The following is a 26,255-nucleotide window of genomic DNA, read 5'->3' on the forward strand; positions in this document are numbered from 1 at the left end:
TATTTTGAATTTTACATCTAACTTTCATAGGTTATAAATTAACAGCGAGGTGTTTTGCTGTTGTTGGTGAAAAAACATAATAATTAATAAATAAATAATTAAAAAATGTCTAATCGCAGCTTAGTAATTAAATCAGGATTTCTTCGCGCTCCTTTGAGCAATGGGATCGGTCGTTATGTTGGACAGTTGCAGAGAATTACTCTTAAATTTTGTAAAAGCCATCCTACTAGTAAAGGAATGAGGTAAGAATAATAATAATAATAATATTTAAATTATAATAATAATAATAAAATAAATTTATTAATTATAATAAAAAAAATATTTTTTTTTATTATTGTTGACAGCTCGAATTTTTTAATTTTATTGTTAAAAAATTTTTAAGTGTCAATTTTAATACAGTGTAATTAGTTAGTAATTTTTAATTATTAATAAAAATTAATAAATAAGATATTTAATAATTGTCATAATTTTTGTAAAAAATAAATGGCAAAAAAATAATTTTTAAAAAAATTGACATGTAGAAATTTAAAAAAATTAAAAATGCAATTTTTTATAAATAATTTTTTGGAACACGAATTTGTTTGATAAAGAAAATAAAAAAATTGTAAAGTGACAGCTAAATTTAATGTCATTAATTATGAAAATTAATTTAGCCGATATTTAAAAATTTTTATAATTTTTTTAGTAAAAAAAAATTTCATTTTTAACAAGCTTTAAAAACTATAAGTGCAATTTTTTAAAAATATTATTTAGTTATAGTTTAATCATTAATTAAAACTCTAAAAATGAAAAATGTCGGCTAACTTTATTATTAATAAAAATTAAAAAATTTTTAGAACTTTTTTTTCTTGAAAAAAATTTTTTTTATTTTTACTTGTAAAAAACTTTAAAAACTATTAGTGCAATTTTTAAAAAATATTTTTTTGTTCTAATTTAATCAATAAAAATAAATCAAAAAATGAAAAATGTCAGCTAGCTTTAGTATTATTTATTATTATTATTAAAATCATAAATTTATTTTTAGAGATTTTTTAGAGAATCACTTACTAGACTTTGCAAAAGAAAATCCTGGAGTTGTTGTCTATGTCAAACCTAGGAGACACAGAACTCCTGTCATGCTTGCTGAGTATTGTAAGTATTATAATAATAATATTTAAATTAAAAAAAAACGCCATTCGGCCATACCCGACATGGATTGGTAGATTTCTTGTTTGAATATTGAAAAAAACACATTATTAAAAGGCAATAATGTCCTAAAATTTATTTTTTAATATATTTTTGCAAATAGTAATACGAGACCGGCTACAGCAAATAGATATTCAAAGACATCTACCTAAAAAATAGGATTTGTAACAGATAAAAGTCATTTGATGATAAAAGCTAAAAATTAATTTATTTTTGATTTTTTTTTAATTTTCCAAACTCCGAAATAAATTGAAAAAAGTATCAAAAGGTGACGAATAATAGCTCAAATTGAAGAAAATTATGTGAATTTTAACATAAATTTGTTAAATTAAAGCTACCTTTTACGGCTTAAAAATTGTTTAAAGAAAAAGGGCTGAAATACGTTAATTGAAAAATTTTTGAAAATTTTTAAATTCACGGAATTAATAAAAAAAAAATCATCAAAACTAGACAAATAGTAGTTTAAATTGAGGTAATTAAATGAAGTTTAAGATAAATTTGATAGATTTTATCTATCTTTTATATCTAGAAGATTATTTTCATAAAAAAAACAAAATTCAAAATTTTTTGAAAATGAAAAACATTTTCACACACCCACAACTCTTAAACTAACCGGCCGATTTCGCTCATCTTCGAACTTGATATTGGTATTGATCCACAGAATAAGCCCACAAAATTTCATAAAGATCGGTTGAGAACTGTGGGCGCAATCCTGCTGACATGGCGCGTTATATCACATATATATAAATAAACTTTTGAGCCAACGCCATTTTTCGACATTACTCGATGAAATAAAACATATTATGATAAAATTTTCTTAAAATTACAACATGAGACCGGCTACAATAGTTAAATTTCTATAGAAATTTACCTAATAATTATAATTTATCATTTATCATTTATAATGGTATTTTTAATTGTTAAAGTAAATGGTGAAAAACATTGGGTCGCTGTAAAGAATTTCGAGAGTCTACATATTCAAAAGTGGCTTGAGTTAATGCGAACTCAAGCTCAGGACGGCTCGGCTATGAGATTACGTAAAATGTGGCACACAGAGTTCCCTTCAATTCAAGGCCCTTGGTCACCTTTTACATTTATGAATCCTATTAGTAATATCACTAAATTCCCAGATGTAAGTCAAAAATTTTATTTTAATTTTTTAAAATAAAAAAAAAAAATTTTATCTTAATTTTAAATCCATATAAATAATTAAAATTATTAATATTATTTTTTAACAGAACGAACTTGGAGCAGCACCGGATCAAAAGCCAACAGCTACAGAAATTTTATTAAAAATGTATCAAGCTGAAAAAAATCACCCGACAAAATCAATTGGTGAAAATATTAATTAGAAAATTAATTTTATAATTCTATAAATATTTAAATATATGCAAGACTATTCGATGAATATAAAACAATTTTATTTAATAATATAAATATTAACATCCCTGACTGATGGATTATTGATAAAATTTACCAAAAAAAAAAAAAAAAAAAGTAATGTAATTAAAACTGTTACAATTATAAAATAAAAATTTTTGTTTACAGATACTGATACTGACAATGACATTGAATATAAAAGTAGCAAAATATATCTTTAATAATTATTTGGTTTTTTCGGTAACAAATTGACGTTCTAATTAGCAAATTGTCTAACTTTATTTTATAAAATCTTCTATTTGTACGAAAAAACAATTAGTTCAAAATTTATTAAGGTAAAAGACCCAGTTATTGACACTTGTAATTTTAATCTAATTAAAAAAAAAAAAATCAACTAATAAATTATTAATATATATAATTTTTGAATTATAAATTTTAAGATTGGTTTTCTAAGAACATTTAATTTTATTTAATTAGAATAAAATTGCAACTGTCAAGAAACAAGGTCAATAACTGGGTCTTTTATCTTATCACTTTAAAAAACAATTTATTATCTAAGGTAAAAGATCCAGTTATTGACACTTGCAATTTTTTTCTAATTAAAAAAATAAAATGTTCTCAAAAAATCAATCTTAAAATTTATAATTTAAAAATTGTATTTATTATTTTATTAGTTAATTTTTTTTTTTAATTAAAATTAAATTGCAAGTGTCAATAATTGGGTCTTTTATCTTAATAGAGGTATAATATTTTATTGTGGATCATTCAAATAATTTATAATTATTATTAATGATTAATTTTTTTTTTTAATAATTAAATTTAGAATTATTAATAATCAATTATTAATAATTATTCAATTATTAATTATTAATTTGTAATTGTTAGTTGTTAATAATTAATTTATAATTATTAATTATTAATAATTACTCAATTATTAATTATTAATTTATAATTTATAAATATACTGCTGTATCAAAAAATTAAAAAATCACTCTAAAAAATAAAGAGTTAGACCAATTGCTAATTAAACCGTCGAAATCACGCTCACGTGAGAAAAAAAAAAAAAAAAAAAAAGTATCTATTACAATCTAACAAAATTCTTATTAATAATTTATTTATGACAAGGTGAATTTAAACAATATTTTGTACGTGAAAAATTACACTAGCTTGCATTATATATATACACACACACACAGTACATTAATTAAAAAAGAAAAAACAAACCCCAGTGCCATCATTTACACAATATTAACAGGTATCATACATTATTCATCAATAATTATAATAATCTTTATCACTTTGTTTTTTTTTTTCTTTCTTTTGTATAAATTAGACCAGTGTTGACATACCTAGTATAATTGTAATAAGTTATTATTTTAATTATTCTACTTTCAGACGTTTACTTAGTTCTTCTTGTTGTTTTTCTCTCCACTCTTTTTTTGGCTTATTTCTTTTAAGCTGGCCGTCCCTAAAAAAATAAAAATAATTATAAAAATATTAATAATAATAAATTTTGAGCAAAAAATAATTATTATAAACTCAATTTTTTTTCATTAACAATAATAATAATAATTTTAAAAAATTAATTTTTTTGGCAATAACAATAATAATAAATTTTGAGCAAGAATTAATTATTTAAACTCAATTTTTTTTCATTAACAATAATAATGATTATTAACAAAATTATTATTGCAGCTCTTAATTTTTTTTTGCAATAATAATAATAATAATAATAATAATAATAATAATAATAATAATAAAAACAAACCATTGAAGATCAACGAGGCCACCTTGTCGAGCAATAACAGATTTAACGCGATTGGCAAAATCAATAGCGCTCTCATCCGTATCTCTGTACATCGGTGGCAAGTACCAGACATCGCACACAATAGCCCAACTGGACATCATCATATATAAATATTGTAACATTGAGTATCTACTGCTGTTCCAGAAAGCATCGCCGAATTTTGGATCGTATTTTATAGCTACTGGATAAATAACACCTCCCACTTCAAAGCTGCCTTTTTTAAATTGCATTACAGAGGTATTGTTGATGCAAGTACCTTCCGGGAATATTAAGATTGGCGGATTTGTTGGATCAGAGATGTGGTGCTTTAATCTGTTAAATTTTATTATTATTATTGTTCTTTTTAATAACTAGTATATATAATTTTGCTTTATTAAATAATGAATTTTAACAAATTGCACTGTACTTTCTTAACTATTGACGTTTTTTAAGATATAAGCTCATCCCGATGTTACACTCATCAAGAGCTTTCATTTGAGTACCCACATGCATTTTTTATATATTTTTCATAAATACATATATATATATATAAATATATATATATATACATATATATATATATATATATATATATATATATATATATACATATATATAAATATATGAAATATATAAAATATATGAAAAATTGATGTGGGTACTCAAATGAAAGGTCTCGATGAGTGTAACATCAAGATGAGCTTATATCTTTAAAAATGTCAATAGTTCTCAAGATACAAGATAATTTCTTAGTTATTGACATTTTTTAAGATATAAGCTCATCCTGATGCTACACTCATGAAGAGCTTTCATTTGAGTACCCACATGCATTTTTGATATATTTTTCATATATACATATATATAATATATATAAAATATATGAAAAATTGATGTGGGTACTCAAATGAAAGGTCTCGATGAGTGTAACATCAGGATGAGCTTATATCTTTAAAAATGTCAATAGTTCTCAAGATACAAGGTCATTTCTCATTTATATATCTAAAGATAGAGCATTTTTTAATGCAGCCTAAATACTTATCATTAGTAATGATAATTTTTGAACTATAATCATTATCATGATAAAGTACCTTTTAGTAACAGCTTCACGGTCCTTAACTTCCGATCGTTCAAACCAAATATGTGGAGACGCACGTGCTAAAGCTCTCTGAAGAATTCCTAAAAATCCTCCATGACGCTGCCCAATCTTAAAAAAGAATTTTTCATTAATTACTCCAATTACAACTAAGTATATCATCCTAGTAATAATTTAATACAAATAAAACTCACTAAAGAGTAAGAATTGTCGCACATCAAAACAAGCACATCAATCGGAGAGGTATGATTAGCGACGCAAATACCTCTCACAGGCTTGTACTCAGCGTTGTGATAGTTAATTACCGAGGAAAGGGCCCCAGACAAAATTGCAAAGCACATCATCGATACTTTGTGATTCAACCAACGTTTGAAGTTTCCTTCCGGGACGTAACCGACTATTGCAGTACAAATTGTCAGCCACATTACCTGTTCAATTTTTACAATAATAAATTTTGTCAATTTATAATTTTTTTTTATAATAATAAATAATAATTTATTATTAAAAAAATTATCAAAAATATTTTATAATAATAAATTATTATAATTTTTTTTTAAATATTCAATACATACCCCGAAAAAAAAAATAAAAATTCTAAGAGGTAGAAGAAAAAAATATCTCAAAATAAATCCAAACATCCAAATTACTGTCAATTTCCATGAAATAAATTCATAGTGTCTATTTGTGCGAGTAAGTAAATTCCAATTCTGTAATTAAAATAATTAATTAATCAATAATAATTATTAATATTAATTTTTTTTTATAAATAATTATAAAAGTTAATTTTAAAAAAATTTTGCATTTAAAAAACTTAAAAAATTATTTAATGCAATTTTTTATTAATTTATTTTTTAGTTTTGTTTAAAAAATAAATTAAGTTTAATAAAATTATTTATAAAAAATTGCATTAAAATATTAAAAAAAAATTTTTAACAAAAAAATAAATAAATACTTTTAATTCTTCAGCTTCAAATCGTGAAGTAACTTGATCTTCAATAATAGCTTCAACACCAGCCTTTATATAATCAAAACAAAAGGTCGGATCAAAGACCGTGTGTAGTGTTTCAAAAGACGATTGTCTTTCATAATTTTTCATATTTTTCTGCAAAGTAAAAAATAAAAAATTACAATCTCATTTAAAAAGATTAATTATATGACACAAGATAAAACTACCTTATCATTAACATCTTCATCAGTCTGTGGGTCTTTTTTACTCGACTTATCCTCATTATTTTTGTTCTTCTGTTCTGGTTCAGGTACAAGAATAAGATCTCTGGACCTTGCAATTACAGTGTTTCCCAAAGATCCATTTTTAAATTTTCCATCGTCAGTTTCAAATGACGAATTAAAACTATCTGTCGAATAATTGAACTCGCCACCGCCGCCACCTTTGTCTTGTTTGTTTTTGTCGTCCTGAGTTTTTCCTTGAAGCCGGACTTTTTCAATGTTCAATCTTCCATACTGAAATATATATTTATATATTTAAATATTTTATCAATTAGGCTTGTAAAAAAATTTTTTAGTACTATTATGTTGAATCATCTGTTAAAGAACTTTGTACCTTGTCAAAATACAATTGTTAATTAATTAGCTTGATACTAAAAAAATGTCAAGTATTTTATTGACATAAGACAAAGTTTATGTTATCATTATTATTCATTTTTATACTTAAAAAAATTTTAATTTAAAACAAAAAATAATTTATTTTATTATTATTATTATTATTGTCAAAATCCTAATAATAATAATAATAATAATAATTGTTTGACTTAAAAATTTTTTAACATTTTACTTTAAAATAAAAAGTAATTTATTATTATTATTATTATTATTATTATTATTATTATTATTGTAAAAATCCTAATAATAATAATAATAATAATAATAATAATAATAATAATTGTTTGACTTAAAAATTTTTTAACATTTTACTTTAAAATAAAAAGTAATTTATTATTATTATTATTATTATTATTATTATTATTATTATTATTGTAAAAATAATAATAATAATAATAATAATAATAATAATAATAATAATAATTGTTTGACTTAAAAATTTTTTAACATTTTACTTTAAAATAAAAAATAATTTATTATTATTATTATTATTATTATTATTATTGTCAAAATCCTAATAATAATTTGACTTAAAAAATTGTAATATTTTAATTAAAAATAAAATAATTTATTATTATTATTATTATTATCGCCAAATTCTTAATAATAATAATAATAATAATAATAATAATAATAATACCAATAGTTTGACTTAAAAATTTTTGATTTGTCTTATTGATAAAATTATTACAAAAAAAATAAAAATAAAAATTTTAAACTTTAATTAATAAATTAACCCTCTGTTAAAATAATTCACTAAAAAAAACTCCCCACTGTCATCCTTTAATTTTTAAGAGAGTTCAGTGACAAAGTCTATTTACACTCAACAAGGCCAACTTGGTATATAAAAAAATAAAAGTTGTTCACTGGGAAAAAGTGACATTTTATAAAATGAAATTAAGGTTAGTAATATAAATATAAGTGAGGATTAATTAAAAATAAATGACTTACTTCAAATAACGTGAGCAACATTTTAATATAAAGCTTGCGTATCCCGAGGGACTTCCCGATGGATGCGATAAATATCAGTCCCAAAGAAATCATGAAGAAAGGAGTTAATAAAAGAGAAAATGTAAAAGAGACGATCGACAACAGCAGCACCATTTTGGATAAATTATTATTTAATATTGTGTGTTTTGTGCTCACTGTGCTGTGTGCCACTCTGTAAACTCTGTAAACTGTGCGCTGGATCCTGGCTCCGATTTTTGCTACACTTCTATATACAGTGTGTGTTGTGTGTGTAATGTATGCATAGTTTGTGGACAGTAACCATCGCCATTATCATCATTGTCATCGTTAAAATGTCACGTGTGCTTTATGCGCATGCGCGCTAAATTAAGGACGTTTTTTTTGTAAATAAAAATTATAAAAATAAGTTTGCGGCAAGAGTGTTGTGAAAATATAACCTCCATTTTGATTATTTTGTTTGTTGTTAGTTAATTGTTGATTTTATATAAGTGAATTTTGGTTTTTTTGTAATGGATAAATATGACACTGAACCTAGGAGAAAATTGGGAGGTCCTATTTCTGGATTGACGGTAATTATTTATTTATTTTTGTGAAAAAATTTTGACAGGTAGAAAATTTTTTTAAATTAATAATTTTATTGTTATTTTTAATTAATTATTAAAAATTTGACAGGTGTCTTATAATATTTATGATTTTTATATCTGACAATTTTTATTTTAATTAATTTATTGAAAATTACAAATTTAAATATTTAAAAAAATTAAAAATTCAAATTTTTAATTAAAAATTTTGGCAGATGTCAAAATTAAAAAAAAAATTTTGTTCTTAATTTTTATGAAAATTTTAACAATTTTTATAGAAAATTTTACAATTAATTAATTAAAAATTGCAAATTTAGATATTGAAAAAAAAATAAAAAATTCAAATTTTCAATTAATTTATTTAAAAAAGAAAAATAATTAAAAATTTTGGCAGTTGTCATAATTAAAAAAAACAATTTATGTTCTTAATTTTTATAAAAAATTTTTACAATTAATTAATTAAAAATTACAAATTTAAATATTTAAAAAAAAATTAAAAATTCAAGTTTTTAATTAACTTATTTTAAAAACAAAATAATTAGAAATTTTGACACATGTCAAAATTAAAAAAAAACAATTTATGATCTTAATTTTTATAAAAATTTCTTTTTCACAAAATTTTACAATTTCTACAATTAATTAATTAGAAATTACAAATTTAAATATTAAAAAAAAATAAAAATTTTGGCAGATATCAAAATTTAAAAAAAACAATTTTTGTTCTTAATTTTTATGACAAAAAAAATTGTTTTATAATTTATAAAAATAATAAAAAATTTAATTTTAAAATAATTTTAGGACAAAGCTTTAGTGACCCCAAGCATCCCAGATATTTCATTTATCAGCCCAAACAATGTTCATCCTAGAGCAGAAGTTTCTAATAATAATAATAATAACAATTATAATAAAAAAGCTCGACCTCCTAGAAGTGAAAATTTCCAAAAATTGAGGGCAATAACCGAGCACTCGACTGAAGTATTAAAAAAACAAGACATTGGGAACGATTTGAGGTTTAAATTCTATCAAAAGCTCAAGGAAAGTACCACTAGTATCATTCCTATCAACTCTGGACAAATAGCGCCGAGTATTGAACCTATTTACAGACACATTTCCGGGCATTTGCAGCAAAATAAATCACACAGACAATTAAATTCAAATAATTGTGTCAGTAGAAGCAAAAATGACATCCTGGAGAGTTATAATAATTTAAAATTATTGATGTCGTTGATAAAATCACAGAGTCAGCAAATAAAGTCTCTGGAAATTCAAATAAATGCTTTGATATCAATTCACCAGAGAGAAAAAATTAATAGTGAAAAAATTGTAAGTTTTTAATTAAATATCTTTATTTTTTTTTATTTATTTATTTATTTATTTATTTATTTATTATGAAAATTAATTTAGGAGATATTTTATAATTTTTAAAAATTTTTGTGATAAAATAAATTATGAAAAAAAAAAGCTTGGAAAAAAATGTATATTTAGAAAACTTAAAAAATAAAAAATACAATTTTTTTTTTTAATAATTTTATTATTTTTTAAAATTAATTATTAAAAATTTGACAAGTGTCTTATAATATTTATGTTTATTATATCTGAAAATTTTTATTTTAATTAATTAATTAAAAATTACAAATTTAAATATTTAAAAAAATACAAAACTTTTTTGTAAAATAAAAATAAAAAATTGTAAAGTTACTGCTAACTTTAATGTCATATTTATTAAATATAAAAATTCATTTAGGAGATATTTTATAACTTTTTAAAAATTTTGTAATAAAAAAAATTATGGCAAAAAAAATTTAGAAAAAAAATGCATATTTAGAAAATTTAAAAAATAAAAAATGCAATTTTTTAAAAATAATTTTTTTAAGTAAATTTATTTTTTAAATAAAATTTAAAAAATATTTGAGAGACTGCTAAGTTTAATGTAATTTATTTATTTCAGAAATTAGCTAAAAATGATAGCCATGAAGATGCTAAAATATCAATAGGTGTGATGACAAGCTTAGAATTTACTGTAAAGAAGAAACCTAATGAAGCTAATTTAATTCCGGTGATTGACTTGCCATCACCTGGGCCTAGAATTAACGATCCATTGTCAGTCAGAGTGATGTCCTCGAAGCATGGAGGCAATTTTAATACTTATGGGGACAATGATTGCCGAAGCAATGGTAGTCAGAGTGATGATGGTTGTGCCAAGCCAAAGGGGAAAGTTTCTTCCAAGGTTGGGTGGACCTTTTACAATAACATGATGTGTCAGGTTAATGAAATGCTTGACACTCAGAATGATGGTCAGTCCCAGCAACAACATCGTTATCAGACTCAACAGTCGATTATTAATGACAAGGGACAGCAGAGGTCTATGATGCAGCAGTGGAAGATATTTAAGGCTACCATGGCTACTGGGTTGGGTGATGATAAAATTATTTCTATTGATGAAAGGTTATTATTATTATCTATATTAAGAAATGACCTTGTATCTTGTGAACTATTGACATTCTTAAAGATATAAGCTCATCCTGACTTTACACTCATCGAGACCTTTCATTTGAGTACCCACATCAATTTTTCATATATTTTATATATTTATATATATGTATATATGAAAAATATATCAAAAATGCATGTGGGTACTCAAATGAAAGCTCTTCATGAGTGTAATGTCAAGATGAGCTTATATCTTTAAAAATGTCAGTAATTAAGGAATGACCTTGTATCTTGTGAACTATTGACATTTTTAAAGATATAAGCTCATCTTTATGTTACACTCATCAAGACCTTTCATTTAAGTACCCACATCAATTTTTCATATATTTGATATATTTATATATATTATATATATGTATGTATGAAAAATATATCAAAAAGGCACGTGGGTACTCAAATGAAAACTCTTGATGAGTATAACATCAGGATGAGCTTATATCTTTAAAAATGTCAATAATTAAGAAATTACATTTTATCTTGTGAACTATTGACATTTTTAAAGATATAAGCTCATCTTGATGTTACACTCATCAAGACCTTTCATTTAAGTACCCACATCAATTTTTCATATATTTGATATATTTATATATATTATATATATGTATATATGAAAAATATATCAAAAACGCATGTGGGTACTCAAATGAAAGCTCTTGATGAGTGTAATGTTAAAATGAGCTTATATCTTTAAAAATGTCAATAATTAAGAAAGTACAGTGCAATTTAACAAAAGTCATTATTTAATAAATTAAAATTATTATTTCCAAATTCCTAATAGTAATAATAATAAATACTTATTTTTTTCTTATTATAGAATGAACTACGACTCGTCATATTATCCAAAAGTAAATTACCAAACCAACATAGTCCAAACAACAAATTCAATAGTCGACGACAATACGAGTATCCATATGCAAGCTCTAGCATTAAAATATCTCGGGCACAATAGTGAGAGCCCCAATTTACAAACATTGACTAAATTAATGAGCGTTATCAGTTCTCCCATTAATGACGGTGATAATTATAATAATAACACTGATAAATTATTAAATAATATAATAAACGATGAACGGTATCGTCAATTATTGCATTTAGAAGATAATTCAGTGTATAATTATAAAGGTATGTATTTTTTTATAAAATTATTCTTACAGACTATTTTAATTTTGAATAAATAATTATTTCTAGGTAAAAAACAGAATCGACAAAATCTAGATATTTCAGTATTGAAGCGCCAACCGAAGTATTTTTAATTAAATTATTTTTATATTTGTAATTTTTTTTTACTTTAATAAATATTATTATAAATTGTGATATAATTAATGTTTTAATTATATAATATGAAAATATACAGTAGATATTTTTAAATTAAGTATTGCTGAACTTAATAATTAAATTACTAGACGACCCGATTAAGGTAAAAATTAATTACTATCTTACTTATATTTATTCCAGCGCATAAAAATACGATATAAATTAATAACGCTATTGGTAACGCCCAAAGTATTCCAGCTGTGCGATGCAATATTTCTACGCCTAAAATTAAATAAGAAAATTAATTAATTAATTAACAATAAATTTATTATTATTAATATTTATAATGCTTACTAGTGTATCCTAAAAATGTTATGTAAATATAATATCCTACGGAGACAAGCCATAAGGTATTACCAATAAATCTTGCTGAGAATACATCATAGTCTATAAATGCTGAAATTGACATAAAATTATTATTATTAAGAAATGACCTTGTATCTTGTGAACTATTGACATTTTTAAAAATATAAGCTCATCCTTTCATTACACTCATCGAGACCTTTCATTTGAGTACCCACATCAATTTTTCATATATTTCATATATTTATGTATATTATATATATGTATGTATGACAAATATATCAAAAATGCATGTGGGTACTCAAATGAAAGCTCTTGATGAGTGTAACATCAAGATGAGCTTATATCTTAAAAAATGTTAATAATTTAGAAATGACATTGTATCTTGTGAACTATTGACATTTTTAAACATATAAGCTCATCTTGATGTTACACTCATCAAGACCTTTCATTTGAGTACCCACATCACTTTTTCATATATTTTATATATTTATATATATTATATATTTGTATATATGAAAAATATATTAAAAATGAATGTGGGTACTCAAATGAAAGCTCTTGATGAGTGTAACATCAAGATGAGCTTATATCTTAAAAAATGTTAATAATTTAGAAATGACATTGTATCATGTGAACTATTGACATTTTTAAATATATAAGCTCATTCTGATGTTACACTCATCGAGACCTTTCATTTGAGTACCCACATCACTTTTTCATATATTTTATATATTTATATATATCATATATTTATATATATGAAAAATATATAAAAAATGCATGTGGGTGCTCAAATGAAAGCTCTTGATGAATGTAACATCAGGATGATCTTATATCTTTAAAAATGTGAGTAGTTATCAAAATATCGTGCAATTTAACAAAATTTATTGTTCAATAAATTTATTTATAGTTCACAAGCAGTCACATAGTGACTGCAAGGTTGCTCGTTATTATTATTATTATAATTAAAATCTAAAAAAAACTTACCAGGATACAAAAATATTTGAAAAGTATCTAAAATAATTAATGGTGGAAAAAAAGCATTTAGATGAATATCAAATGCGTATCCCCATTCAACATCTTGAGTAGTGTCATGTCTTAAATATTTATTACTAATAAACCTGAAACCATTATTAAACTTAAATAAATTATTTATTATTATTTAATATGTCTTATTTAAAATAAAATATTTACCAAAATAATGTAGCTGTACACAATCCAACTCCAATACAATCTACAAAAGTGGAGTAGAGCAAAAATTTAACAAACTGAAGGAAGCCTAATTTCAAGACTAGAGCGAATGCTAATGATGATATTAGCAGCCAGCAGCCTAATAGCACCAAAAACGCAGGATCATCTCTTGCAAATTGGAGTTTTGTCTCTGAAATAAGTATAATAAAATATTCATTTAATTTTAAAAAATAAAATAAACTATGTAAATTAAGTTAGTCGACATTTAAAAATTTTTTTTATTGAAAAAAAATTGTCATTTGTTAAAAACTTGAAAAACTCTAAGTGTAATTTTTAAAAATTGTTTTTTTGTTCTAATTTAATTATTAAAAAATTAAAAACGTCGGCTAACTTTAGTATCATAAATAAACTTACGTTTGCGATTTTTAAAATTTCTGTAAACTTTTTGAGGTGACACTAGCAAGTATATAATTTGCCACATAGCAAACTCAAAATCCATTTGCTCAAATTTTAGTAATTTTCTCAAATATTTGTAACACTTTGACGCGCCTCCCATGCAAGTTTGGTTGCGATAAGTGATTGGAATCGGAAGCGACGAGGATGAGGAGAAAAATCCGCTGGAGAAATTATTTGGTGACAGCGACCGCGGAGTTGTTGGTGGTGACGTTGAATATTTCATTTTTTATCACACTAAAAACAGATCACAATTTTTTTACTATAATTTAAGAAATTCCACATGCAGAAATTATAATGAATAATTTAAAAAAAATTTTTTTAATGGTAATTATAAGAATTACAAGTAGGTATACAAATTTTTATTTTACTGTTGCGTTTTTAGGTTAGAAATCTATAAAAATAATTTTAATTTTATTTAAAAATTTAACACTAAAAAAATATTTATTTAAATAAATTTGAGGGTAAGTGTGGGTATTACTCGTATTACTGCAGATTTTCTTCTTTTAATTATCAATAAATGCGTTATGACTTTTTTGATTAAAAAAAAATTATTTCTGTTAATTTAAACCTTTCGGAAAATAACTGCATAGTGGCTTTATAAGTAAGACAGTTATTCAATTTGTTATTAATTAATAAAAATTAAGTAGTTACAGAAGTGAATAATTTTATCTTTTTTAAGAGTTTCAGTGTAAAAAGTCTTTTTCTTTATATAAATGACCTAATTAATATATTTTTTACATTTAAAAGTTAGATAACCCTTTTTTAGAATCAAATAATTAATAAAAATTACATTTTGATCATTAAAAATTACATTTTTACCGAAAAACCGCATGTGCGTGTAATACTGCAATTTTCTCAGTCGACTGCAGTAATAGAAGCGCCTCTATTTGTATATGTCTGCACCTATTACTGCGGACGTAAACACAGCTATTCTAACCTCTAAATAAGTGCGTGAATCAAGTTGTCTCGAAGAGAAAAATAAACTATGGAGAAAATTAATAAAAAATCAAAAGTTAAGAAACAAAAAAATAAGAAGTCGAGGCAAGTCCAGGAAAGCAATAATCAGTAGATTGTAAGATTACATCAATTAAAATTTACCAATTCTGGTCAATTAATAATACGTTAAGGCTGTGTTACTTATTATTTAGATTATAAAGAATTCTTGTTATTACATTAAACTAATAAATTTTTGCCTGTGTTTGTTCTGTCCTATCCTTCCAGAAGTCTGTTCTCACACACTTTTTTATATTTTTATATTTGTATTAATAATAAGTCAAACTTTGGTTTAAAAAAAAAAAGTTATTATTATCTTGAGAAAATTTTATAAAAATGCTTTCGAAGTGAGACTTACGAAAAAAACTGCAGTAATACCCACACTTACCCTATATTCGAATTAATAAATTTAATAAATGAATTATTTTTAAAAATTTTAATTATATTTGCAAGAGAAAAAAAATGTTTATTTATATTGCTGCACTTTTAGGTTAGAAAACTGTCAAAATTATTTTTGTTTTAGGTTTTAAAATAATAATATAAACTTACAGTATTAATAATTAATTCATTTATTTTTTTTAACAATAAATTTAACACAATAGAAAACAATTTTTGTTTTTATTTAAATAAATAATTATTGACAAGTATTTTAATACTAATTTATTGAATTTTATTTTTATTTTTATTGGCTGAAAAAAGCTATCGTGAGTGCAGCGCCTCTAGTAACTTTTTTAAAATTTATTTTTTTTGGGTAATAATTTTTGAAAAAATCCTACTCCAAATTTTTCTTTGAATTTTATTTAAATTTTAATATAATTAAAAAAAAATAATTTTTCAATGACATTTAAGTTAGCAGTTGGTAATTTTTTAATTTTATTTAATAAAAAAATTTGCTCCGAAAAATTATTTTTAAAAAATTGCATTTTTAGTTTTTTACAATTTATAAATGTCAATTTTTTTTAAATAATTATTTTTTTTCATTATTTATTTGTTAGAAATTCTTAAAATTATCAAATTAATTTTCATAATTTTTAATTTTCGCGCGTAAAAAATAGTTTAAAAATCCGCCGCAAGAGAGCGCCACTTAATAAATCTTCAAGGTTATAAACTAGTGCAGAACATCAATGAGAGTGTTTAGCTTTGTAGACTGACAGAATTTTAATTATTTTTCTATTATCTCGACATTGTTTATTAAAATTAGCAGTTATAATTGACGAATCATCTCCAAAAAGCTGGCTTGACACTCTCAGCTGTCACAATTAACTTCCACGGGATGATGATCTGAGGACGAGCATAGAATGTCGGGGAGCAGTGATTCCGAGGAATTTTTTGACGCTGAGGATGACAGTTTCAATCGGAGCAGGTATTTATATTTATCAATATTATGTTATTGTTAATAATGTTAATTGTCTTTATTAAATTAATTTTAATTAGTTAACATTTATTTATTTATTTATAATGACATTACTAATTTTTTTTCGATATTTTAAATGATATTGAAGTTAGCTGACAACTGTCAATTTTTTTTTTATTTTTAATAAATTAATTCCAATATTAAAAAATACATTTATAAATTTTTTTAATAATAAAAATCGATATAGATAATTATTATTTATTAATAAATAAATTATTAAAAAAAATTTAAGTATTAAAGTTTTTTTTAATATTTAATAAGAAATTTGTATTTTTATTAAATTTATTCAAATTAAAATTAAATAAATTTTTTTTATTATTTAAATTATTAAGAGAATAACCAAAATTTTGGGGCCAGTGTATTTATATGATAAAATGGATTTTTTTCCTAAAATTTGGTATCGTTAAAAAAATCTTAACTTGCAGTTGTGCCTTTTAAATGTTTCATATTATTTTCACCAATAGTTAATTTATGATGATAAATATTTAGACTGCATTCGAAAATGATCTATCTCTAGATACATAATTAAGAAATGACCTTGTATCTTGTAAAATATTGACATTTTTTAAGTTATAAGCTCATCCCGATGTTATACTCATCGAGATCTTTCATTTGAGTACCCACATCAATTTTTCATATATTTTATATATTTATATATATTATATATATAAATATATAAAAATTATATCAAAAATGCATGTGGGTACTCAAATGAAAGGTCTTGATGAGTGTAATGTCAAGATGAGCTTATATCTTAAAAAATCTCAATAATTAAGAAAAGACCTTCTATCTTGTGAACTATTGACATTTTTAAAGATATAAGCTCATTCTGAGATTACACTCATCGAGACCTTTCATTTAAGTACCCACATCAATTTTTTATATATTTCATATATTTATATATATATATGTATATATGATAAATATATCAAAAATGCATGTGGGTACTCAATTGAAAGCTCTTGATGAATGTAACATCAGGATGAGCTTATATCTTCAAAAATCTCAATAATTAAGAAATGACATTGTATCTTGTGAACTATTGAAATTTTTAAAGATATAAGCTCATCCTGACATTATACTCATCGATACCTTTCATTTGAGTACCCACATCAATTTTTCATATATTTTATATATTTATATATATGTTATATATATCTATATATAAAAAATATATCAAAAATGCATGTGGGTACTTAAATGAAAGCTCTTGACGAATGTAACATCAGGATGAGCTTATATCTTTAAAAATGTCAATATTTAAAAAAACACAGTGCAATTTAGCAAAAGTTTGGAAAATCCAAAACTGCACGTCTCATAACGCTCCATCATTTTTTAAGAAAAAATTAATTGTATAATTAATTAAAAAAAAATTATAATTAAGTAATTTCTTACAGAGTATTTTTATTTTTTTTTTAAATATCGGCGCCCTTTTTTGTCATATGCGCACGCAGTCTAAAAAATCTAGCTTGATCAAGTGGCGCCAAAGTTTTCACGTGACAAATAAGAAAAGTTCGTTTGGCTTTGTACGGTTGTATCCGTGAATTTCAATAAAAATTCAATTTAAAAAAATACATAAGCTAGGCCACTGATATGAAATACGGACCCAGTTCATCGAATTCTTAAACTAATAAAAAAGGTCCGGTCTTGAAATATCAATTTGTTCGGGAGTAATCGTTGGTACATCCAAAATGGGGTGACATCCGGACGTCCACGTAAAATTTTTTCAAAACGTTTTCTTTTTCAAAATAGCAACATGAAATGATTTTAGAAAGTAAAAGATGGTTTAATTTAAGTGTTTTTCGGTGTACATCTACTTATATTATTGAATAAGTGTAATATGGTTGTGATAGAGGCATTTAAAGATCACAAAATTGCTTGATCTTGACGAGTCGAGTATAAAGCACAACCTCACGCGCTTCGCGCTATGAGGCGTGCAAAAGTCATTATTTAATAAAGCAAAATTTTATTTATTTACTAGCTAGGTTGCTATTAAATTATTAAATTAAATTTAAATAAATTTATTAATACCCATAATATTTTTTAAAATAAATATTTATTTAATTTTTAAATAAATTTCCAGAAAAAGTAATGGCCGTGAGTCATTACCACCTGTTAGCCAAGTCCCAACAGAAAAACCAGGACCCACCTTGACAGATGACTCAGTATTCGTGAAGCCAGTGGACCCAAAGCCGCAGACCGCTCCAGCTGACGAGTCAAAGCCTGTAAGCAAGCCAGATGACGAAGAGAAGACATCAGACAAGCTGAAGGGCCGACGGAGGTTCCGTGAGCTGAGACAGCGGATGCAAACCGAGGACGATGACATCCCGATCAGCAACTCGCCTCCAGACAGCCAGACTTCCTCGATAGAGGGTGTGTACCCTGCACCAGCTAAGACGACCCACCCGTTCCGGATCATCGAGCACGACACAGTCAGCTTGCAGAGCATGACTTCGCTTGGAAGGGTCGGGAGAATTCTGGCTGGGGCTGGGGATTCCCTGTCTGGGGTTCTGCACCACGGAGTCTCTTGTCCGATTCCCCTGACCCGGGACATCCAGATGTCATCGATTCCCAGCAGAGACGAAGACACTGGCTCGGAAAAGGCCTCACAGTCCTCCAGTGTCATCACTCTTTCCGGAGATATTGTTCAGGACAGTGCTTCTGTTAATGGCAGGAAGGAGTTTGCTAATTTAAATTGTCAAGCGAATAATGTTGGACTTCAGGAACCTGATGTTATTGCCAGCACCAAGGGCAATGGCAAGACTCTTGATAGAGATCAAGCTCCTGTTGCTCCTCCCAGGAGGAAAAAAAAATCCAAGCCTCAGACTCCTACCGATCTTGCTGTAAGTTTGTTAAATTAGACGATAATTTCTTAACTATTGACATTTTTTAAGATATAAGCTCATCCTGATGTTACACTCATCAAGAGCTTTCATTTGAGTACCCACATGTATTTTTGATATATTTTTCATATATACATATATAATATATATATATATATATATATATATATATATATATATATATATAGCTATATATATATATATATATATATATATATATATATATAAAATATATGAAAAATTGATGTGGGTACTCAAATGAAAGGTCTTGGTGAGTATAACATCGGGATGAGCTTATATTTTTAAAAATGTCAATAGTTCACAAGATAAAATGTCATTTCTTAATTATTGACATTTTTTAAAATATAAGCTCATTCTGATGTTACATACATAAAGAGCTTTCATTTGAGTACCCACATGCATTTTTGATATATTTTTCATATATACATATATATAATATATATAAATATATAAAATATATGAAAAATTGATGTAGGTATTCAAATGAAAGGTTTTGATGAGTATATCATTAAGATGAGCTTATATCTTTAAAAATGTCAATAGTTTTCAAGATACAATGTAGTTTCTTAATTGTTGACATTTTTTAAGATATAAGCTCATCCTGATGTTACACTCATCAAGAGCTTTCATTTGAGTACCCACATGCATTTTTGATATATTTTTCATACATCCATATTTATAATATATATAAATATATAAAATATATGAAAAATTGATGTGGGTACTCAAATGAAACATCTTGATGTGTGTATCATCAGGATGAGCTTATATCTTTAAAAATGTCAATAGTTCTCAAGATACGAGGTGATTTTTTAATCATGTATCTAGAAATAGAGAATTTTCGAATGCAGTCTAAATACTTTACAAATTTTTCAGCCTTCTGCAGCAGAAGGATCGGTACCAGCTTCGTCACTGCCGAGCCCAGCAAGCACAATCGAGTCAATAACCCGAGAATTCGAGCACTCTTTGGACATAAGATCAGCAACCAAGGGCCAATACGTCGTGAAGCCTCAGGCAAGTTTCTCGAGTAATATCGTGCTTTACCTCAGAAATGATAAAATTCCAGCTCGCCTTGAGTCATTCGAGACCCTCAGAGGATTTTATAGCCACCGATACCGGGTCAGTCTAACCAGCAGCCCAAATAAAAATCATTTTTTATTGCCTGGTTGTTATTATCGATAATTCATTAATTATTATTAAAAAAATTCATCAATCATGATATTTCATTTAGCAAATTCAAGCTTGTAGAATTTATTTTTATTATTTAAAATTTTTATTAATTAAAATTGTACCTCTGATTGTTCTGAAACCCGAACCAATTTTAAGGTAGATTAGTTGTTGGATGACGAGCTCTAGTTTTTTATAAAAATTATTTTATTGAATATTGATTATAATATTGATGGTGTTGTCTCTAGGATGAGGACAAATCAAAAGCAGAAGGCCCCTCAGCGGAGGAGATTGAACGCCTGGAAAAGATGAAAGCTGAGTTAATAAGCTTGCAGTCCAGCGACAAGTCCAGCAGCCCTTTGGGCTCGTTATCCAGCAATAGTGTCGGCAGATACTCTCTAGGACAGCACAGGTTGGCGACAAGTCTTCAGGGCACTCGGGAGAGACGCAAGTCTGCGGGAGATCAGGATATGGTCAAGCAGCTCAATATGTTTGTTAGGACGAGGACTGATTCTGGCAAACGTCTTACGGATATGGTTAGTTTTTTTTATTTTAAAAATTACTAGTAACTATAATAAAATAAAATTTTGCTTTATTAAATAATGAATTTTGTTAAATTGCACTGTATTTTCTTAAATATTGACATTTTTAAAGATATAAGCTCATCCTGATGTTACACTTATCAAGAGCTTTCATTAGAGTACCCACATGATTTTTGATATATTTTTCATATATACATATATATAAATATATAAAATATATAAAAAATTGATGTGGGTATTCAAATGAAAGGTCTTGATGAGTGTAACATAGGGATGAGTTTATATCTTGAAAAAAGTGGATAGTTCACAAGATACAATGTCATTTATTAATTATTGACATTTTTTAAGATATAAGCTCATCCCGATGTTACACTCATCAAGAGCTTTCATTTGAGTACCCACATGCATTTTTCATATATTTTTCATATATACATATATATAAATATATAAATATATAAAATATATGAAACATTGATGTGGGTATTCAAATGAAAGGTCTCGATGAATGTAACATCGGGATGAGCTTATAACTTTAAAAATGTCAATGGTTCACAAGGTACAAGGTAATTTCTTAATTATTGATATTTTTAAAATTATAAGCTCATCCCCATGTTACACTCATCCAGAGCTTTCATTTAAGTACCCACATGCATTTTTGATATATTTTCCATATATACATATATATAATATATATAAATATATAAAATATATGAAAAATTGATGTGGGTACTCAAATAAAAGGTCTTGATTAGTGTAACATAGAGATGAGCTTATATCTTTAAAAACGCCAATAGTTTTCAAGATATAAGGCCATTTCTTAATTATTGACATTTTTGAAGATATAAACTCATCTTGATGTTACACTCATCAAAAGCTGTCATTTGAGTACCCACATGCATTTTTTATATATTTTTCATATGTACATATATATAATATATATAAATATATGAAATATATGAAAAATTGATGTGGGTACTCAAATGAAAGGTCTTGATGAGTATATCATCAGGATGAGCTTATATCTTTAAAAACGTCAATAGTTCTCAAAATACTAGATCATTTCTTAATTATCTATCCTGGACACAAAATTTTTCTTATTCTCTTAATAATACAGATAATAAAATATTTTATTTATTGTTAATAAATTTTTAACCAAATACTCATTAAAAATAAATATATTCCAGGAAATTTTGGAACAAGTGACAGTATTAAACCTTGATACCGGAGAACGCGTGCCTTTAAGTATAGCCGAAGACAAATTACCTCAGTGTATGAACCCATTATCATTGCACATAATGCGACTGACATCAGAGTACGTGAGTAACTCGAGTTTGGACAAAGAAAAAGAAAGTGACGAAGAGAGTGTTGATTCTAAAATGTCCTCGATTCCCCCTGACGAAGACGTCACCGTCGGTAGAGTCCGCAAAAAGACCCAGAAAATAAAACGGTTCCTGGGGTCTACTGTCAGAAAGACCATGGACAAAGCCAAGTCCATTGCTCAGGAGGTCTCTCATGCGAGACACAAAGAAGATGTCATGGACATTGTCGACGACGTGTACCCTGGAGAACCTCAGTGCATTAAACTCAAGGCCTCCAATAGTCACAAAGGGCCCTACGAGTTCTCTAATCTCCAGCACGTTCAAGATCTCAGTGGTGAACACGTCGGACCTGTTTGGTGCATGAAGTTCTCTGCCTGCGGAAGGTTACTCGCTACAGCCGGTCAGGATCGAGTTCTTAGGATATGGGTCCTTAGAGATGCTTTCACTTACTTCCAGGACATGCGGACCAAGTATAATGCAGAGAAGGTGAGTCATTTTTTTATTATTTTTCTTTATTTTTTGTTTGTTGTCATCAGTGTTGGCAATAATTTTATTTATTACCATAAAATAACATAATAAGTCCCTTAGTTATAAGATTTAGAAAAAAAATTTTAGTTCTTAAAGTTACCGCCAGGTGGCCAAGTGGCGCTGTTCCCTTTCGCATGTAAAAATAAATCTTTTAGACTTTTTTTAGTAAAAATTAAAGTTTTTGAGTAATTTTATTTAATTATTGATATTTTCTATCAATTTTACCTTTTTTTTTTTTTTTGAATATTTTGGTAAAATTTTGTCAAAAAGTCACTACTAAAATATTTAAGCCTTAAAAATTTTTAGTTCTTAAAGTTGCCAATAGATGGCCAAGTGGCGCTGTTCCCTCTCGTATTTAAAAAGAATTTTTTTTAGATTTTTTAGTAAAAATTGAAGATTTTCAGTAATTTTATATAATTATTGATATTTTCTATCAATTTTACGTTTTTTGAAATATTTTTTAAAAATATTTCAGTCAAATTTAGTCAAAAAGTCACTACTTAAATATTTACGCTTAAAAAAATTTTAGTTCTCAAATTCGCCGCTAGATGGCCAATGGGCGCTGTTCCTTCTCGCATGTAAAAAGAAATTTCTTAGATTTTTTAGTAAAAATTGGAGTTTTTTGTAATTTTATGTAATTTTTGATATTTTCAATCAATTTCACCTTTTTTCTAAATTAAAAAAGAAAATGTCAGTCTAATTATGTCAAAAAAGTCACTATTTAAATATTAACGCTTAAAAAATTTTAGTTCTTAAATTTGCCGCTGAGTGGCCAAGTGGCACTGTTCCCTCTCGCCTATACAAAGAACTTTCCCTCCTATTTATAACAAAAACCGCGTAATGTTATAAAACCTGACTTTATTAAGCAAAAAAAGTCTATTAAAATTGCTGGCACTGATTATAACTTTTATATAAAAATTCCTACAAGTTCGAAACAGAACCTGTCAGCCGAAACTTTGTAGGAGTTTGATTTATAAATTTACTTTATGTTTTGTGTTTCCTGAGGGATACCTGGGATCCTTTATACAAATCCTAGAGCACATATCACGTTTTTTATCCGTCATATTCACAAAATTAACCTGTATCATCCAGAAAACTCGAAAAAAGTTATTTTTTCGTTTCTTTTCTAGTTTTCATCCTTTTTTTTAGTCATATCGATATCAATTTAGTCTTTTTTGTTGTAAAAATCTTTTAAAATTTACAACTAATCCTTGATCCTACATTATTGATATAACAATCATGCTTCAATTCGAAATGACTCACTAAATTAAATTGTTGATCACATCTAACCCCAAATCCTTGCATGGGGCAACTTTTTCAAGAATTAAACCACAATTATTAACAATTGTACCTATAAAGGTAAGCCCAACACCATCGCAAGAGTCACTGGTCTCCCAACAATCAATGGAAGATCCAAACATAATAGCAAGCGCATTGAGCGAAGTAGAAGGCACCAAGAGTCCTTTCATGCCGAAGCCATTTTGCACGTACACGGGGCACACCTCGGACCTATTAGACGTATCCTGGTCGAAAAATTACTTCGTCCTTTCATCCTCAATGGACAAAACAGTCCGACTGTGGCACATATCTCGGAAAGAGTGTCTTTGCTGTTTCCAGCACATTGATTTCGTAACCGCGATAGTGTTCCACCCGCGAGACGACCGGTACTTCTTATCCGGGTCCTTAGACGGGAAGTTAAGACTCTGGAATATCCCCGACAAAAAGGTGGCAGTTTGGAACGAAGTTAACGGAAGCACCAAATTGATAACTGCTGCTAACTTCTGTCAAAATGGAAAGTTTGCCGTCGTGGGATCTTATGATGGCAGGTGTATTTTCTACAATACCGACCAGCTGAAGTATCATACGCAGATAGACGTGAGGTCTACTCGCGGGAAGAACGCCAGAGGGCGCAAGATCAGCGGGATTGAACCCATGCCTGGTGAAGACAAGATTCTGGTCACTTCTAATGACAGCAGGATCAGGCTGTATGACCTTAGGGACCTGAATTTGTCCTGCAAGTACAAAGGATACGTCAATGTCAGCAGCCAGATTAAGGCAAGCTTCAGTCCAGATGGCCAGTACATCCTAGCGGGGTCAGAGAATCAGTGTATTTATATTTGGAAGACTCACCATGATTATTCCAAGTTCTCCAGCGTAAGGAGAGATAGGAATGACTTCTGGGAAGGAATCAAGGCTCATAATGCTGTAGTTACCTGCGCTGTCTTTGCACCCAATCCTGATAGCATCATCAAGCAGATTGAAGCCCGGGAAAAGTGGGACAATCCTGATAGTACCAGCAGCAATAGTTCCGGAAATCCTAAGCCTGTTGTTGATCCTGTCGTTGAACAGAGGACCAAAGGTTGCGGAGGGCATGTTCTTGTCAGCGCTGACTTTAATGGCTGCATTAAAGTTTTTCTTAATAAAACTAAACCAAAGCATAGTTCACTTCCCGCTTCTGCACTTGCGTAGATTATTTTTGGGTTCATCGACAGTCGGTAAAGAAATTTTTTTTATCGGCGGTCGGTAAGTTTGGGAGAAATTATGGGGAGGTGTATTTTTTAATAAATTTTTAAGTTTATTTAGGATATATAACACTGTTAGTAAAAATTGTAAAGGTATTGATTTAAAATGATTAAGGAACACTATTAAATTAAATGTGAATCAATTTATCGACAATAAGGATGTTAAAATTGAACAATAAATAATTGAGTTTTATCTTTTGGAATTATTGTACAAATTTTTTAAGTTTAAGGATATTTTTTAATAAACAATCAATTATGAAAGTATAAGCGTAAATTGACGTTAATTTTTATGTAGTCTAAATTTTTTAGCAAAAAATTTTTTTGAGGTTTGAGCAAAAAATTAATGTTTAAAAAAATAGAAAATTCAATAAATAACGTCAATTTTCGTATCAACTTAATGCGACGCATAACAAAATGGCGGACGAACTAGGATGGCGGAAATGCTTACTAACGCCATCTTACAGCGAATATGAGAAGCTTGTTCGCCATTTTGTTAACTTAGCTACTCACAAAAGTAAAAAATTTTTTTGATTAA

At 26.4% G+C, this 26,255-nt stretch overlaps 5 protein-coding genes across 9 annotated transcripts; 3 read left to right on the forward strand and 2 right to left on the reverse strand.

Annotated features, from left to right (window-relative positions):
* The first annotated feature begins 17 nt into the window (after positions 1 to 17).
* Positions 18 to 2,594, forward strand: LOC123262935 (39S ribosomal protein L43, mitochondrial). The gene is made up of 4 exons (XM_044725433.1): positions 18 to 242; positions 1,025 to 1,131; positions 2,112 to 2,317; positions 2,424 to 2,594. Exons 1-4 carry the CDS (start codon positions 106 to 108, stop codon positions 2,535 to 2,537), a joined length of 564 nt encoding a protein of 187 aa, XP_044581368.1. The 5' UTR covers positions 18 to 105; the 3' UTR covers positions 2,538 to 2,594.
* A 1,068-nt stretch (positions 2,595 to 3,662) lies between these two features.
* On the reverse strand, positions 3,663 to 8,308 carry LOC123262766 (glycerol-3-phosphate acyltransferase 3). Of its 2 annotated transcripts, none has more exons than XM_044725176.1 (8): positions 8,016 to 8,308; positions 6,618 to 6,905; positions 6,397 to 6,546; positions 6,017 to 6,151; positions 5,639 to 5,872; positions 5,440 to 5,555; positions 4,334 to 4,684; positions 3,663 to 4,033 (listed from the first exon to the last, which is right to left on the reverse strand). In XM_044725176.1, exons 1-8 carry the CDS (start codon positions 8,166 to 8,168, stop codon positions 3,946 to 3,948), a joined length of 1,515 nt encoding a protein of 504 aa, XP_044581111.1. In that variant the 5' UTR covers positions 8,169 to 8,308; the 3' UTR covers positions 3,663 to 3,945. The 2 variants fall into 2 exon arrangements, with proteins under 2 accessions (XP_044581111.1, XP_044581110.1); XM_044725175.1 differs by having other exon boundaries at positions 6,615 to 6,905.
* A 117-nt stretch (positions 8,309 to 8,425) lies between these two features.
* Positions 8,426 to 12,416, forward strand: LOC123262767. The gene is made up of 5 exons (XM_044725177.1): positions 8,426 to 8,602; positions 9,413 to 9,937; positions 10,563 to 11,059; positions 11,919 to 12,226; positions 12,293 to 12,416. The coding sequence occupies exons 1-5, from the start codon at positions 8,543 to 8,545 to the stop codon at positions 12,355 to 12,357; spliced, it is 1,455 nt and encodes a 484-aa protein (XP_044581112.1). The 5' UTR covers positions 8,426 to 8,542; the 3' UTR covers positions 12,358 to 12,416.
* A 45-nt stretch (positions 12,417 to 12,461) lies between these two features.
* LOC123262768 (protein unc-50 homolog) lies at positions 12,462 to 15,959 on the reverse strand. 3 transcript variants are annotated; one of them, XM_044725178.1, is made up of 6 exons: positions 15,914 to 15,959; positions 14,330 to 14,605; positions 13,919 to 14,105; positions 13,712 to 13,845; positions 12,713 to 12,814; positions 12,462 to 12,640 (listed from the first exon to the last, which is right to left on the reverse strand). In XM_044725178.1, the coding sequence occupies exons 2-6, from the start codon at positions 14,592 to 14,594 to the stop codon at positions 12,504 to 12,506; spliced, it is 825 nt and encodes a 274-aa protein (XP_044581113.1). In that variant the 5' UTR covers positions 14,595 to 14,605; positions 15,914 to 15,959; the 3' UTR covers positions 12,462 to 12,503. The 3 variants fall into 3 exon arrangements, with proteins under 3 accessions (XP_044581113.1, XP_044581115.1, XP_044581114.1); XM_044725180.1 differs by lacking the exon at positions 15,914 to 15,959 and adding an exon at positions 15,723 to 15,740; XM_044725179.1 differs by lacking the exon at positions 15,914 to 15,959 and adding an exon at positions 15,162 to 15,181.
* A 496-nt stretch (positions 15,960 to 16,455) lies between these two features.
* Positions 16,456 to 26,191, forward strand: LOC123262723 (WD repeat-containing protein 44). 2 transcript variants are annotated; one of them, XM_044725093.1, is made up of 6 exons: positions 16,456 to 16,727; positions 18,862 to 19,621; positions 20,519 to 20,761; positions 21,058 to 21,345; positions 22,536 to 23,156; positions 24,558 to 26,191. In XM_044725093.1, the coding sequence occupies exons 1-6, from the start codon at positions 16,663 to 16,665 to the stop codon at positions 25,665 to 25,667; spliced, it is 3,087 nt and encodes a 1,028-aa protein (XP_044581028.1). In that variant the 5' UTR covers positions 16,456 to 16,662; the 3' UTR covers positions 25,668 to 26,191. The 2 variants fall into 2 exon arrangements, with proteins under 2 accessions (XP_044581028.1, XP_044581029.1); XM_044725094.1 differs by having other exon boundaries at positions 16,457 to 16,727; positions 20,519 to 20,656.
* Positions 26,192 to 26,255: the final 64 nt, after the last annotated feature.

The sequence above is a fragment of the Cotesia glomerata genome, linkage group LG4 (assembly GCF_020080835.1).
Source record: "Cotesia glomerata isolate CgM1 linkage group LG4, MPM_Cglom_v2.3, whole genome shotgun sequence".
Classification (NCBI taxonomy): domain Eukaryota; kingdom Metazoa; phylum Arthropoda; class Insecta; order Hymenoptera; family Braconidae; genus Cotesia; species Cotesia glomerata.

Bases quoted from the DNA above. Each gene is read 5' to 3' on its own strand.
- LOC123262935 (XM_044725433.1), top strand. From the start codon at position 106: ATGTCTAATCGCAGCTTAGTAATTAAATCAGGATTTCTTCGCGCTCCT. The intron at 1,132-2,111 runs GTAAGTATTATA...TAATTGTTAAAG, and splicing joins TGTCATGCTTGCTGAGTATT to TAAATGGTGAAAAACATTGG. The intron at 2,318-2,423 runs GTAAGTCAAAAA...ATTTTTTAACAG, and splicing joins ATATCACTAAATTCCCAGAT to AACGAACTTGGAGCAGCACC.
- LOC123262766 (XM_044725175.1), bottom strand. From the start codon at position 8,168: ATGGTGCTGCTGTTGTCGATCGTCTCTTTTACATTTTCTCTTTTATTA. The intron at 6,906-8,015 runs GTAAGTCATTTA...TATATATTTCAG, and splicing joins TGTTGCTCACGTTATTTGAA to TATGGAAGATTGAACATTGA. The intron at 6,152-6,396 runs GTATTTATTTAT...TTTTAATTACAG, and splicing joins TTGAAGCTGAAGAATTAAAA to AATTGGAATTTACTTACTCG.
- LOC123262767 (XM_044725177.1), top strand. From the start codon at position 8,543: ATGGATAAATATGACACTGAACCTAGGAGAAAATTGGGAGGTCCTATT. The intron at 9,938-10,562 runs GTAAGTTTTTAA...TATTTATTTCAG, and splicing joins AAATTAATAGTGAAAAAATT to AAATTAGCTAAAAATGATAG. The intron at 11,060-11,918 runs GTTATTATTATT...TTCTTATTATAG, and splicing joins ATTATTTCTATTGATGAAAG to AATGAACTACGACTCGTCAT.
- LOC123262768 (XM_044725178.1), bottom strand. From the start codon at position 14,594: ATGAAATATTCAACGTCACCACCAACAACTCCGCGGTCGCTGTCACCA. The intron at 14,106-14,329 runs GTAAGTTTATTT...TACTTATTTCAG, and splicing joins AAATTTTAAAAATCGCAAAC to AGACAAAACTCCAATTTGCA. The intron at 13,846-13,918 runs GTAAATATTTTA...TAATGGTTTCAG, and splicing joins TGTACAGCTACATTATTTTG to GTTTATTAGTAATAAATATT.
- LOC123262723 (XM_044725093.1), top strand. From the start codon at position 16,663: ATGTCGGGGAGCAGTGATTCCGAGGAATTTTTTGACGCTGAGGATGAC. The intron at 20,762-21,057 runs GTCAGTCTAACC...TGTTGTCTCTAG, and splicing joins TTTATAGCCACCGATACCGG to GATGAGGACAAATCAAAAGC. The intron at 21,346-22,535 runs GTTAGTTTTTTT...AATATATTCCAG, and splicing joins GCAAACGTCTTACGGATATG to GAAATTTTGGAACAAGTGAC.